This window comes from Antedon bifida, chromosome 9, assembly GCF_963402885.1.
Source record: "Antedon bifida chromosome 9, ecAntBifi1.1, whole genome shotgun sequence".
NCBI lineage: Eukaryota > Metazoa > Echinodermata > Crinoidea > Comatulida > Antedonidae > Antedon > Antedon bifida.
The window spans coordinates 2308609-2324831 of NC_136234.1; the positions used below are offsets into that span (position 1 = coordinate 2308609).

General features: G+C 35.8%; 2 protein-coding genes across 2 annotated transcripts; one reads left to right on the forward strand and one right to left on the reverse strand.

The window, feature by feature from the left end:
• Positions 1-2060: 2060 nt before the first annotated feature.
• On the reverse strand, positions 2061-7115 carry LOC144851467 (uncharacterized). The gene is made up of 7 exons (XM_078708956.1): positions 6918-7115; positions 5095-5775; positions 4787-4858; positions 3877-4673; positions 2984-3779; positions 2388-2884; positions 2061-2279 (listed from the first exon to the last, which is right to left on the reverse strand). The coding sequence occupies exons 2-7, from the start codon at positions 5639-5641 to the stop codon at positions 2211-2213; spliced, it is 2778 nt and encodes a 925-aa protein (XP_078565082.1). The 5' UTR covers positions 5642-5775; positions 6918-7115; the 3' UTR covers positions 2061-2210.
• Positions 7116-9758: 2643 nt separating this feature from the next.
• Positions 9759-15986, forward strand: LOC144852746 (uncharacterized). The gene is made up of 12 exons (XM_078710710.1): positions 9759-10253; positions 10918-10995; positions 11341-11397; positions 11861-11923; positions 12309-12374; positions 13438-13491; positions 13981-14028; positions 14140-14193; positions 14488-14580; positions 14742-14801; positions 14949-15035; positions 15252-15986. The coding sequence occupies exons 1-12, from the start codon at positions 9908-9910 to the stop codon at positions 15290-15292; spliced, it is 1047 nt and encodes a 348-aa protein (XP_078566836.1). The 5' UTR covers positions 9759-9907; the 3' UTR covers positions 15293-15986.
• Positions 15987-16223: the final 237 nt, after the last annotated feature.

Below are 16223 nucleotides of genomic sequence, written 5' to 3' on the forward strand. Positions count from 1 at the left end.
ATCCCTGCGCAAAGGGTACAGCTCAATCTTCTCATTCGGAAAGGTAAAGAACGCAAAAAGAAATGGACAAGAAATGGACAGAGCCATGTGGGGTCATTAAAACTGAATTGGACTGGGTCATTAGATAATGAGGAAACGGGACAATTGGCCAATGGGGCCCAAGAATCTAGGAGGTTGTTTTGAATACCGGCATACTAAAAACTGTCAATTTTAGGGGTTTATCACATGATCGATGTATTAAATGAATAAAAATATTAAATAATAGAATAATAAGACTTTAATTTTATGTTAAAAGTTGAGAAAGTCGACATTGTTTTATCCAATTTTCGAAACAAAATCCTTGTACTATAGTACATGAATTTTGTTTTTTAAAAAACGGTAAATTCGACTACAATATGTGTGCTGTATTAGTTATTAATTAACTAGTTAAAAAACCCACCCTGACTTCTAATTGGCCAACAATATTCCAAGTAGTTTGATATTAAGTTAGCCTTTTTCAAAAATTGAGACAAAATTACCGTTAACTTTGTCTGGGGCTTTTTTTCTAGGCCACATGGTACCATACGATATGTGTAACTGTCAGAGGAGTAACTAAAGGTTACTGGATGATAACCTCTATAGTATGAGTTATTATCACAATATATTATTAGAATTGGTGGAAGGAATTATTTGATTCACATTAAAATGAATTGTAGTGGAATTGCTCTTGAAATAAATATAAAATATTTGAGAATTTACACTGCTAAGGAAATACTCTTGACAAGAATATAGAATTCACCATTTAATGTACACTCAACTGCAAAAAGTTTCCCCTCTGCTTTTTTTGTAAGGGCTTGGGACCTTCAAATACAAAGTGCAATGAATGATATAATGTAAATTATAATGTAATAATTAAAACTGAATATAATTTATAAAAATTACAAAATAATTTACAACATTAATCATTGCTCTTTGGATTTGGCAGCATTAAAAACTTTTTTTTTTTTTTATTATTATTATTAAAAAAAAATTGAAGATATATGAGTATAAAAAGTCTATCCATGGCTACAAAAATCATTTGGAATCATTCTTGTTGCTGCTTTTTTTTCCGCTCTTGACGAAGGCGACGGATGGCAACCATAGTCGATTTCCATTCTTCAAAAGTCACATCAGATGTTGCAGCACAATACCAATTTCCATAGTACTGAGTGTGGTTCTTATTTAACCTTGGTTGCTTACACTTTGAGCACACAATCGCAGACGTTCTTGGTTTGTATATTTTGATCGGTTTCCCTTCCGATATGTCTTTAGCCACTCGTTTTCTGTACAAGAGGGTAGTTCTAGGAATACGAGTACTGCTAGCCTCAGGGACTGATGGTGGTGGTTTTGCTATCTCGCCTGGAACTGGGATCGACTGTCTGTTTCCTAAATAGGCTAGGCCGGAAGTGTTTTTTGGTAGGACAAATGTGAAAGATGGAGCGCTTGTATGAACGTTTAGCACCGCTGGCTTGGTTAAAGGTTCAAGTAGGGTTTTATCAGAGACAAGTTTGGGTACTGTTGCTGAGATGCCAGATTCCAACACTTGCCGCTCTTGCTTCTTTGATGTTCTGTTGTACCTGTTGTAAATAAATCAAACACAGTATTTAAAAACTTGAATGTATTTACTGTAGTGTAAAATAACAGTAATAACAAGTTAAAACTCACCACTGGATGAGTGTCGTACGATTTATCTCCATCAACTGAAGCTTAGCAAACAACATCAGGTGTCCATTCGATAGCACTTTCCGACGAATGTTCTTGTAGCCTTTGGTAATGAGCGGCCAGCGCTGGAAACGTTTACCTTCGATAGATACGGTAGATGGATACGCTTCACACAGTTTGGTAATAATGCACTCCATATATCGATTGCAGTCCGGCCACTGAGCTGGTCCGGTGTTCTGACCTAAGAAGCATCTTTTTAAAAAAAAACAACAAAGAAACGAGTTAGATTTAAGACTCATCATGCAACAAAGTGAAAAACGCTGGAAACTGCCTTACCGTCGAGTGCTTTCAACACCAGGTATTACGGAAGTAGTTTTACTTTTCTTGAACCTGCCTTTCGTCAAGTAATCTTGATGCCGTGCTTTGCGCTTAATGGTTTTGTCATAAGCATCCAGGTTGTTCCACAACTTTGCGACATGTTCAGCATGACTTTGACTTATCACTCCACTGTCTTCCTTAAACTGCATAAGTTAGTCTGCCAGGGCTTCAACTTTGGCGTAGCCTGGAATGTTGTCCGGTCCAGTGGAATCCTCAAGTTCCTAAATTGTAAAATATGAAAACAAAATAAATTATTAGACTCGTGCATTGTATTTCAAAACAGAAACAAAATTTGTGAGGTAGAAGCTAATAATACAAATTTAACTCACTGTGTCAATAAGGGCTGCTTTTCCTTCACCATCATCATCATTACCGTCACATAAAGGCAAGGGCTCCAGCTGGGGTGGTGAGATTTCTTTAGCATTTCGAGGTTTAAAACAACGCTTAGGTGGTTTGTAGTCAGGTTGAGTCTTGTCATCATAACCTTCATCAACATCAAAAGTGTAAATTTCTTCATCAAAGTCTTCATCATTAATGGTATCTGTTTTGACAGGAAATTGAGTTTCGAGTACTTTGTTCGACTGGCTATACAGGTACTCCACTCCGATGAGTTCTCCAGTGTACTTGTTTGGAATGATAAAACTTTTGTACACTTTTTTGCCAATCACTTGCTCTGCCAGTATGTTGAGAGCATGCTGATGCAGTCCACTATATGTACTGGAGATGGGTGCTCCAGACTGGGTAGCAGCTAGTGCACGGTTTGCATTCCATCGAACAAGTCCTTCCATCAGGTAAGCTTGGAAATGTAAGTCGCTAGCACGCTCACCTGAGAAAAAAATAAAACATCCATAATTATGAAATTATACAAAAATCAGTAGATAGGTTTGAAGATTTGGTAGATACCAAATAAAAAGTAATACTGTACCTGGAATAAACCTGTTAAGGTGAAGGTGAAACGATTCCAAAGAAGTGGAGCCTCTTGCGCAACGATAAACTGGCAAGGTAACTCCACCCTTAAGCATCTCGCTGGTTTTTGTGTAGAGCGGGATGCCTTCTGGATCCTGGATGCAGGCGATGTGTCGCTCTTGTGAGCTCCAGATATCCCAGGTCTGTTCGGAGTCTAAGAGTGGGACGCCCATTGTGTCACGGCCTTCTTCACCATCGAGGGAAGTCAGGAGCTCTCGGATTAGGTCGGCAGTCTCGCGAGTCCCTCGTGTTGTCCTGCGACAATGTAAAGCATACTCCTTCTTGCTGATGTTTTTCAATATGATGTCGTCTGTTGGGTTGGAATGCTTCTTGCTTGCAATGAGCTGTTCACGCTTGGCGAGCTTCAGACGTTCAACATCGTCAGCGCTCCACTCAAAAATGCAAGCGGAAAGACGTTTGAGAAAGATCGGATACAACTGATGTGATTCTGTTGAACAAGCTGCAGCAATTCTCCTCATGAAGTGCCAGATGTCCAGGCGAATTTGCATGTCAGGCCAGGCGCTGAACATCTTCCTTATGCTTGAATGACCGCAGCAGTCACGATCGACGTAGAGAATATCGGGAGGAGGTACGCCTGCCGAAGCATATCGGTTAATGATACCGTTTGTCATGTTGTTTAGGCCACATCCTTCTGCAGCAGTCAGGACTGTAATGAGCACCTGGCCGTGCTCATTTCCGACGTTTGTTGCCCATGCTCCTGTTCCACATGCACGACCGGCTAGCTTCCTTACAATCTGCAAAAAAAATATAATAATTATTAGGAAGAAAGCTTCCCGACAATCTGCAAAAAAAAATTTAAATAATTAAAAGCAAATTGCAGAAATTACTTACCCTTTTGGTCGAGTCAATCTTCAACACTCTTCCGAACGTCGATGTGATAGAAGCCTTGAGTTCGTCGATTCTTCCCATTACTTCGTTGCAGTAGATGGTGAGGAACCATTGGACAGTGGGAACAGGAATCATTTTAGACACCTCATCAAATTTAGAAGCAGCAATGACATAATCATCATGAGAACCACAGAACTTCTTGCAATTTTCTAAGTAGAGAGCCACTCTCTCATTCCACCGCCTTGTGTGTTGTTCTAAGACTTGTTGGCGAAGCTGTGATGGACTGTTCCCGAGACCACGGTACTTTAGAAGCTGCAGGACCCGGTTGTCGCAGGCCAAGTGATACGAAAGTACAACAGGAAACTGAAGGCGATGCGCTAAATCAAGTTGCTTTAAAATGTTTTCACTCCAGCCAATTTGTCTTTGTTGGCAGTTAGAGCACCTCAGTTGTTCTGTTGCAAGAAAGTAGTGGCAGTCTAAATCCAGGACTGGACGAACGATTCCATGGAGGCCGCCTGATGTTAGTGGATAGCTCTTGCATTCTGGCCGAGGGCAGACCAGCTTGACCTGCCAAGTCTTGCGGGGCAACCAAAGAAGAAGACGATGACCGAAGTAACTGTTGGCCATGGGTATGTTTTTGTTGAGCGGATCCGGTTGAGGTGGATAATACCAAAGTTGTTTGAGTTTAGTTGAATCCAACTCTGCGGTCCCTTTCTTCGATTTCTTGAATAAGGTTTTTGAAATCCACTGTTGATCAATCTCGGGCAAGTTCTTCTTCCATTTATCTGGTATGAGACAATCTGCAAGAAAAACCAAGACAAAATTGTATAATTAATTAAACTACATTATGTAATTTTCATTTTCTAGTTTTAAACATCAAACAAAATAATTAAAATTACATGAAATAAACTACCTTCACTATGTTTGATAGTTTCTGTAGTGGATGGCATAGTACTAACAGGTTCATAAGATGTATTTGGTTGAGCTGCAAGACGGAAAATTAAAGAATATATAGCAGTAAACTACTTTCATTCGCTATCTACAGTATGCTAGAAAGCAATATATTTAAACAACACGATTTTATGATTGAGTATAAATGAATGCATAAAAAAAAACCTAAACCCAGCAAACCTACAACATACACAGGCACTAAAAATGCAAAACCTCGAATTATTAATTTAAAAAATGCACAAAAAACACAAAATATGAAATAAGTCTTACCTGGTGCATATGAGGTTGATGGCTGCAAAGAAGCATCAAAGACATCAGTACCAGAAAGTGTTTCATCTGTGACATCCTTAACCTTTTGTAGCTCAATACCAACAGGTATGTACGATGTCTGTCTAGTTGGGCATTTCCTGAGGCGTTTTATTTCTTTCATTGCTATGGCTTCTTTGCCTTCTGGGAAAGACTCCAAGTACCTCTTAAAGTTGAATTTGTTGATATTAAGTGAACTTGTACTTGGAATTTCATTAGCCATTTTAATTACAAAACATACTGCATATTCCAGTACATTTTCGACCATCCACTTGAATGTTTGTCCACTGTATTTACCATGCTGAAACCTGTAGCAGCCCAACACATCACATTCATCTTTGGTGTTTCCACCCAGCCTGCACACCTCCTTCAAGGCATCTTGGCGTACATCATCAGGAGTTAGACACTTGCCAGTTGGTCGTTTTCTCAAGCTGTTAAATACTACAGCAGCAGATGTATCTTCAAGAATTAAGGCACCCTCTTCACTGCGCCGAAAAGTTGGTCTTAACATACTGTACTGTCTATTGAACACCTGCAAAACTAAAAAAACTGATCAAAGGCAAAAATATATGTAAGTAAAGTATGTGATAAAAGAAAATGTTACCCGTATAATGCCACTGTGCACCGTGCAGTTGTAGTAAATGGCTGTAAATAAAGGAAAATCAAATCTAAATAAAATATCTGTGGGTTAAAATTTCTCAAGTAATAATTAATAGTAGACCAAGACTTTAAATGTAAAATATTAATAAAATGAATCACATAGCATTAAAACATATCTACTAAGAACAAACTATTTTATCTAAATTAAATTAAGAAAATATTACATATGAATAATTATGTTTTTTTTTCAATTAACAAAACTATATAAAGAATTACAACATAAATTAGAGTAAATTGAATAATCTTTGTTTATTAAACAGTGTATGTATTAACTCTTTGATCCCTGAGCACTTCCTTTAATGCAATCAAATTATTTGAGAATCTTATCTAAATCCACAAATACAGTTGATTGCCTAATTAAACGAATGCTTTAGATCAAAGAGTAGAAGCCTACACTTAATTAAACAATCATTATAATAAAAGTTAAATTGTTTATCTATCAATTAGAAGGCTTAGTCTGTTTCCCATGGATGCTATTCTGATACAGCACACATTTAGTTTTTTATAGTTTAAAATTATGTTAGGCCTAAAATCTATTACAGGCTACATAGGCTAGTCTAACTAGTAGTAGGATTGTTAATATTAAATAAATTAAACTTTGAAGAATAGCTTACTTTAAACTAAATCGATAAATACTAATCTAAGCCTAGGCCTAGTCTATCTAACTACCCGTAGTAGATAAGTTTTGAAGAAAAAAAATAACAGGGAGCCTTAAGTAAGTATAGCATCTTACTAGGGCCTATAGCCCTTGCAGGCCCATGGTTTGACTTACAATTCATGGCAACCAAAAAAGTCTTTCTATCTAGCCTAGCCTAGGCGGCCTATATAGTAAATACATTAATTAAAGTAAGTGTCGAGTGACACTATATCTAAACCCTAACTAACCTATAAAGGCATGCGTTATTGTTAATACTTTATGAAATATATGTAGGCCTATTGGTAATTAGGGGGGGGGGGGGGAAGTAATAATAGCAAATGCATTTTACCCCACAGAGCAGACCGCCAACAAGAATTAGCGTCGACCGCGGGGCTGGCACCCATACAAACACATTTGCTAGGCCATAGTCACGGCCTAGGCCAAACAAGTTATCAACACTTTAAATGCATGAAATCAATTTCGCTCTTACCTTTAATGCAAGTACACGTTCGAGTTGAATACAGCTACTACCAGAATTCGCCTTGAAATTAATAATAATAATAATAAGTCTAGAGGATTTGTAAAAAGATGTTGTCGCATGTAAATCTGGACAAAATCTCATCATTGTTTGTGTTGTGAAAAACTTGTGGAAGTCAGATATTAATTACGTCACTTTTCAGTGTTCTGATTGGTCAAAATGACGACATTTGGAACACTTTTCTAAGGCTCTGCTTACGTCACTTTTCAGTGCTCTGATTGTTCAACTTTTGGAACGCTTTCCGCTGCTCTGATTGGTCAATCAGTTGTTCAATTCATTGTCCAATTCTACAGCACACATTGGGTTATTTGTAGTACTATAGTACAGGGAAATTTACGAAAAATGGCCAATTTTCGACCCTTTTATTTTTTGACATAACTGGTTTCTATAGAATAATAAACATGCGCATAGTCGAATAATGTGTTCTGCGCATGTCAATTATGCTATAGTACAGGGTAATTTTCGAAAAATGGCCAATTTCCGACCCTTTAATTATGCTATAGTAACTAGTTTTATCGAAAAATAAAAAGGTCGAAATTTCGCTTTTTTTTAAAAAATATTCGAAAAATGCCCAATTTTCGACCCATTTATTTTTTGACATAACAACTGGTTACTATAACATAATAAACATGCGCATAGTCGAATAATGTGTTCTGCGCATGTTAATTATGCTATAGTAACTAGTTTTATTGAAAAATAAAAAGGTCGAAATTTCCCCTTTTTTGGAAAAAATCCCTTTACTATATAATAGTACAAGGATATTTACGAAAAATGGCCAATTTTTGACCCTTTTATTTTTTGACATAACTGGTTAATATAGCATTATAAACATGTCGAATGATGTGTTCTGCGCAAGTCAATTATGCTATAGTAACTAGTTTTATCGTAAAATAAAAAGGTCGAAATTTCCCCTTTTTTAGAAAAAATCCCTGTACTATAGTACAGGGAAATTTTCGAAAAATTGCCAATTTTCGACCCTTTTATTTTTTGACATAAATGGTTTCTATAGCATAATAAACATGCGCATAGTCGAATAATGTATTCTGCGCATGTCAATTATGCTATAGTAACTAGTTCGATCGAAAAATAAAACACTTTTGTTATGAGGCTGTCGATATCATCTATATACAAAAAATGCTACCTTTAAGTAACAAAATTAAATAGCATCAGCTCTTCAGATTAAAATTAACACTGATGGTTTTAGAAAAGGAAAGTAGCAATAATAAAAGCGAAAGAATTTGTAACAATGGGTTAAAAAATATACTATAAAAATGTATTTCTTATTTTATTTTAAAAATCATCAGTCTCCTCTCCTTAATTGCCTCTCCTTAATAGGCAGAAACACAAAAAACAATCTGAGCATGTGCAAATGTATATAAAAGCACTCAGATAATTTACAGAGGGCAGTATAATGATATAAGCAGTGAGTTAGGCAGATCATAAGTCAGCTCTCCTTAATTGCCTAAGTCACACAGCTGACTTAGGCAGAAACACAAAAAATATAGTATATTGATATAAGCAGTGAGTTAGGCAGATCATAAGTCAGCTCTTTTTAATTGCCTAAGTCACACAGCTGACTTGGGCAGAAACACAAAAAATATAGTATATTGTTATAAGCAGTGAGTTAGGCAGAAAAACAAAAAACAAATTATGACTTAAGACACTTTTGTTATGAGGCTGTCGATATCATCTATATACAAAAAATGCTACCTTTAAGTAACAAAATTTAATAGCATTAGCTCTTCAGATTAAAATTAACATTGATGAATTTAGAAAAGGAAAGTAGCAATAAAGGAGAAAGAATTTGTAACAAATGGGTTAAAAAATATACTATAAAAATGTATTTCTTATTTTATTTAAAAAATCATGAGTCTCCTCTCCTTAATTGCCTAAGTCACACAGCTGACTTAGGCAGAAACACAAAAAATATAATTTATTGATATAAGCAGTGAGTTAGGCAGAAAAACAAAACAAAAATTATGGCTTAGACACTTTTGTTATGAGGTTGTCGATATCATCTATATACAAAAAATGCTACCTTTAAGTAACAAAATTTAATAGCATCAGCTCATCAGATTAAAATTAACACTGATTAAAAGAGAAAGAATTTGTAACAAATGGGTTAAAAAATATACTATAAAAATGTTTTTCTTATTTTATTAAAAAAATCATGAGTCTCCTCTCCTTAATTGCCTAAGTCACACAGCTGACTTAGGCAGAAACACAAAACGATCTGAGCATGTGCAAATGTATATAAAAGCACTCAGATAATGTACAGAGGGCAGTATAATGATATAAGCAGTGAGTTTAAGGCAGATCATAATTCAGCTCTCTTTAATTGCCTAAGTCACACAGCTAACTTAGGCAGAAACACAAAAAATGTAGTATATTGATATAAGCAGTGAGTTAGGCAGAAAAACAAAACAAATATTATGACTTAGACACTTTTGTTATGAGGCTGTCGATATTATCTATATACAAAATATGCTACCTTTAAGTAACAAAATTTAATTTCCCCTTTTTTTGAAAAAATCTCTGTACTATATAGTACAGGGATATTTACGAAAAATGGCCATTTTTTTACCCTTTTATTTTTTGACATAACTGGTTAATATAGCATTATAAACATGTCGAATGATGTGTTCTGCGCATGTCAATTATGCTATAGTAACTAGTTTTATCGAAAAATAATATATATGTATATATATAGCCATCAGATAATTTCCTTGAAAGTCCTTCCGCCTTGCTGTACAATGTTTATCCATAAACAATATAATATTGTATTATGTCACCAATGCGTTACTCGTTTCACACTAGCATCATAATACAGTATACACAGATAAGTCAATTTAAATAATAAAGCTGCATTGACAGAAATAGAAATACAACAGAGTCAAACACGGTAGGTGTCTCGAAGTTTTGGCCTGGCAAATGTAGTGAGAATGGACAATGAATTAACATGTCCGTGTTGTTTCGAGTTTTATGATGATCCCGTACTTTTACCGTGCGCACACAGTTTTTGTCGGAAATGCCTCCGTTCCATCTTCAACGCTTTGCAAGAACGCCAGAATAAAGCGAACGGATCCAGGAAGGGAGTGAAAACATCGAAGGTTCTAGGCATACCTTGTCCCTCATGCCGGAAAAAGATAGAACTATGTGACAGTGACATTGATACAATGCAGAGTAATTTTCTTCTTAGTAATATCGTCAAAAGATACAAGGAATCTACATGCAGTATAATAGAAGCATTGTCATTCGACGTAAAGAGGACAAGCTTAACTAATAATGGTTGGTATATCATGCCTACTTAGTTTTTATTTACAGCACATAAATCATATTGTAGCAAATCATAGAATCTATAAAATTACATAAAATTAGATAGGCCTATTTAAATTAAAGAAATTGGAAATTAGGCACAGGGGTGTCCCTTGAATAGAGGCGCCTGTAGTCTTATTACATGTATTATTTCCTGTGTGGTACACAAAAGGAGTCGAGTAGGCCTACTGTTTTTAAACGAGTTTAATAAGTGTCATGTTGTTTGCTAATCTAACTTGTTCTAAAATAATCTAATTTCTAAATTTCAAAGCGAAATTAGGACACAATTCTAAATGATTCATTGAATATTATGATATGTCAAAATAGCAACACGCGATAGTCCAGTCGTGTGATTCAATTAAACACAACGAATTTGATAATATTTATATAAGATTTGTTCATCGGTAATGCGTTTATTTCCCCCTTTGTTATGAAGCTTGGACGTGCATACCGATAATTTGATGGGCTTAGATTAACTAAAAAAGCGTAACAGTTTAAAATACTGCTTTACAGTTGCTATGTTTCTTTTTCATCGTTTTGAACATCTATTCTTAATTGAGATGTCATCATTACCATCATCACTAACTTCCAGCACTATTTTCACCAAGTACGTCTATTGTGGTTTGATTTCTTTTAGGGTATGTCAACGTGCCATCAACCGAGTCTACCAAAACCACCGATAAAATACCAATTAATGATGAAGTTGTATATGAAAGTGAGTGGAACAAAATGTTCAACAGTTCTTCAGTATATTAAAAGCTCTATCTTTCATATTCATAATATTATGACGTAAATAGTATAGTGAATACGATAAAACCAAGGAAATCTAGATAAAACATATACAGCCTCTATTACCACCAGAACGCAACACAAAGATGTAAAGAAATCACCGCAAGTAATCGCTTGTGATTGGTCAACACACTTACACGCGCTACGTTCAAGTATACGTCACAGAATATAGTTGAATCTTAGTATAGTAACATATACCAGGCCATTAACCTCTAGGCTTATTAACTCTCTTTAATTGTTTAGTTTTTGTTTTATATTCTTTTTTTTAAAGATCCTTATATGGTGATGGTTGGACATCAACAACCGGTTCAAAAACCACCCGAAGAGGGTAAACGATTTTTATTTTGTATATATTCTAACTTCTGCCAAATATGAGTATAAAACAAAAAGATATACAATACCAAAATGTATAATCCAATATAAACTTAGTTGTCAAATATTTAAACTTCTTCTAGGCCGCCTAACCTGAAATGAATAATAATTATTATAATATCATGAAATGAAACCAATCGATTTGGTTGAAAAAACACATTGTGGTAGGGCTAAATGTGAACAATACATGTACAAAACGATCCGGTTGAAAAAACACATTCTAATAGGTAAATGTAAATAATTGCAATAGGTGTGGAGCATTTTGCGATTTAGTTTAAACAATACCATTCAGTGAAACAACGAATTAGACGAGCGCGTTCAAGTGTTGATTATACAGCGCGCGTTAACTTTGTGTTCCTTTCGTGACGTCACTAATGATAAGTCTTGATACGGTATTTCTTGATTTTGTTTTCATGTAGAACATTACGCCTGTATGGAAGCTGTGCGTCCACGTGAGAACAGTAGACCTAGACCTGACACTCGTAAATATAATTAAATAACGAATTATTCATGAAGGGTTGAAAATTGGTATGATAATGGTGATGGGAATTATAAAAAATATGGGACGGTGATGTTGACGATATACAATTGATTTAATTAAGAAATTAAAATTTCAAAATGATTTTTTGTTATTATTATTATTACATTTCTTTACCCAGGGTAGCTAGAACAGTTTTAAACTGGGGCCCTGCATGCAACATTATACATTGTTACAAACGCAGCAAATACATCAAACAATTTTTATTTGAAAACCCTCTCAAATCAACGGGAAAATTGTTCCATATATTTGTTCCACTAACACAAAAACACATGAATTGGATAGGTACAATTTTATTTACGATACTGATTGGCCATTTTTTATTTCAGTGCCGAAAAATACCAAATCAAGAATTACTAGTGTTTATGAAATTCCTACTTGTTCGATCAGTCCAGGTTAGTAGAAGGAATTCATTCAATAAACAATGAATGCATTGAAACAATTTGACAGATTGAGTGAACGAACGACCGGATAGCACAAACGAACGATCGGATAGGACAAACGAACGACCGGATCGGACCAACGAACGACCGGATAAGATAAACAAACGAATGGATTGAACAGATGAATTAAATTAACGAAACTGATTAATCAAATAAAATAATAAATACGTTGTATTCTATTGTAATCATCTCTACAAGAAATACCGATTTTTTTTTAGAAACGTGCCCTACCGTCACAACATGGCGCCCTGAAGCTACACCCTCGGTTCCGCGTATGTATAATACCTTGACAGTAGTTTACGTCGGCGTTTGTTGTGTTTGTTTTTACCCTATTAGTATTTGTGTTGTACTAACAACATTAGTTGATCGTTTTTATAATTGTTTTAACAAACTATAAAGCACCGTAATCTCAAAAAACGCATAAAAGTCTAGTACGCACGCACATGATGAATTGAAATGACGCGTATACATCAGTTTACGTGAGCATTTGTTGTGTTTGTTTTTACCCTATTAGTATTTGTGTTGTACTAACAATATTAGTTGATCGTTTTTATAATTGTCTATAAAGCACCGTAATCTAAAAAAACTTTGCGCATGAAAGTCTTACTAGTACGCACGCACATGATGAATTGAAATGACGCGTATACACGTGTTTTCTCTTCTGAATACGAGAACTAATGTCCATCATGCACGAACCAGCATCATATGTTAACATATGCTATGCACTATTGCTACTAAATATTAGTGACAATGGTCTGCGAGGCTGCGGCGTAGTAACTTCGTGCTACAGTAGTTCAATCTTCTTCACAGAAAGATTACTAACCTAACGTTTTAATGTTTGGTGTAGCATTTAGATTTATAATGCAGTATGTGCAGGGAGTTATAATTATTTTACAACTCCCTGGTATGTGTGTGGTCATGGGTTATGTCTTCATTGAAAAGTCAGTATTTTGGTGTAGGGAATTTAACAGTTTAAAGGTTGTTTTTAATAAACACTTTTCATCTCTTTTTAAAGAAGAAACACGACGGAAGTCAGTAGGAATGTTAGCGGCAGAAGTTGCCAACCAAGGTACAGTAGACAAAAAAGCACGCCTAAAGGCAAATTTACACAGACGAGCGGTAACGGTAAGCGGAAAACCGCGTAGCTTGTCCCAAGTAAAATCGTATCTATCCTGAGCGGAAACCGCCCGTCCGCGTTGTGTATAATGGTCATAAGGAATAACATAGATTCTTTTTTTTTTATTACCGTTATCGCTTGTCTGTGTAAATTGGCCTTTTCAAACACGATTGAACGCCGCGCGGGTAAAAATAATATGCCTGAAGCTTGGTTTTCCCACTAGGACGCAACGCAAGAAATTTTACCGATCACGGCGCTATGTGTCAGCATTAATCGCGTCGTGATTGGGCAGCTCACTTGCGTTGAGCTTACATCCTTGTGTTGCGTACTAGTGGGAGCTGAGCCAATAACCCATCTATTGAACGCCGCGCAGCACCTATAGCTTGCGTCAAAATAATTACCCTTTATGATGGATAACAAACTACAATTTTCTATTTGCAGCATCCAATCGATCTACGCAGAATAGGACTGCACGTTCACCTATAAGAGGTAAGTAAATCACAGTCATAAAACGATATATATACGTTATGAGAATACAACATTGTCAATAATGACCTCATGTTGATAATGCTGTACTTTCGTTTTGGTTAACTGTTTCAGGAGGACGTGTGGATGATTGGAGATCGGCTGCAATTAGACGAAAGTCTAGCCTAGGTTTGTTTATTATTATTTATTATCATTTACGTCATTCAAGACACAATTACGTCGTTCAAGATGCAATTACGACGTTCGAGACGCAATTACCGCGTCAAAGACACACCTTCGCCGTTTCAGACGGAATTACGTCGTTCAAGACGCAGTTATGTCGCTCAAGGTACATTACGTCGGTCAAGACGCATTTTAGAACCGCGGACCCATTATCCTCCTCTTGCAGTGCAAATTATTAAAAAATTGTAAACATTATTACTGCTACTACTGAGTTATTTGAAACTGTAATTTTGTATCTAGATCAAGCTGACCTACTACCAGCGCCACCACCACCACCACCACCACCAGCGGTTGACGGGATTCTACCAACATGTTCGATAAGACAAGCAAGTGGTTAGTTTATAATTTCATTGTATTCGTTAGAGTAACATATAAAAAAGACAGCGGACTTTAAAACGATTTGGTTTATGATTATAGAATAAGGCGATGAGACGCAGCAGCTACCGAAGGATAGCATGCTATAACATTTATATTTATATTTTGTTTTCTACTAGCTGACGACATTCGAACTGGAATAGCAGCTCTTCTACCAAATTTGGCAGAGGAAGCTGCAGGTAAGTTACAAAACAATACTCTTTTTTCCTCCCTCGTGCTCTTTTTTTGTTGCTGATTTTAGTTTTACAGTGAAAAGTTATCAATTTTATTTGTGTTTTGGCTATTATTTTCGGATATTAAAACGTGTTGTCTTATTTATTCCAAAGCAAAAATAAACAGACGAAAAATGTCTGCCCCTGCCGTACGACCGAAGCCGAATAAAAACGCACTCGCAAGACGATCCAGGACGTTAGGTAAGTGATATATATATAATACTAGACAGACCCTTTTAGTATAAGGGCAAGTATGGGCAGCCATTAAAGTCAAAATAGACAGATAAATTATCTCGAGCAGATAATCATGTGAGATATCAGGAATCGTAAACCGATCAATCGTTGAATAAATTGGGAGGAAGTTTAAGAACAATTCATACACATTCATAATTTTAAAGATGTTTATTTTTTTAATAGACAACACATCGGACTACACGCTACAAGATGGCACGTATTGATGGTTATAGAAGTCGTATCTGTTTTGATGGTTTGATAACAGAATATCTCACGGTGTTTTGCAATGCGAGATATATCAGGATGTGAACGCGTGCGTCAATACTATATATAATATTGGAGATTCAGTGCATGTGTGCGGTTAAATGTAATTATTCGTCCTCAAACTTTACAGAGGAAATTAGTAATTTGGCCCTCTCCCCAAGGACCCACGGCAGCCAGCAGTGCAGCGCCTACCAGATCAGCACACCGGGAGACGATCCCCCTACTATTTTCGAATAGTGTAATATTGCACTAGATGTACACAGGACAGGCTTAAATCCCATCCGAAGGACGAGGCAATGAGAGTAAAGCATCTTGCCTAAGGATGCAATCAGTATAATGGTACACATGCCTATCACATGCTAGTCCGATATTATTATTAATGACGTGTTAGTTGAAATACAACTTTTAAAACTAAAATAACAAGTGCTGCTGAGCACTAGTTGGGTGTTAACAAAATATTGATAACATTATGAAGACGCTGATGATCACACGATGTGGATGATAATGAATAACACAGCCGTAAAATTAAACACCATAACAGTACAGTATGTTTAAGTAATCAATTTGACCACAGAAAGTACTACACAGAATCAATGCATTATCAACAAATTTGATTTTTTTTTTATACGTATTGTAATGATCATAATAAATAATACGAAAACGTTAAGTTACTGTTATCAATACGTATGCGAATGATGATAATAATCTGTAAAAAGAGTAGGCCTATTGAATTATAATAACACTGAAGAGACAAAACTTTAACGCGCGCGTACAAAATCCGTAACATTTTATCAATGTTTGAACGCGTCGTGCGAGGAATATACAGTACTGATTGGCGGTTGATTAAATAACAAGATACATTACACACTTTTATCAATTCACGCAAATTTT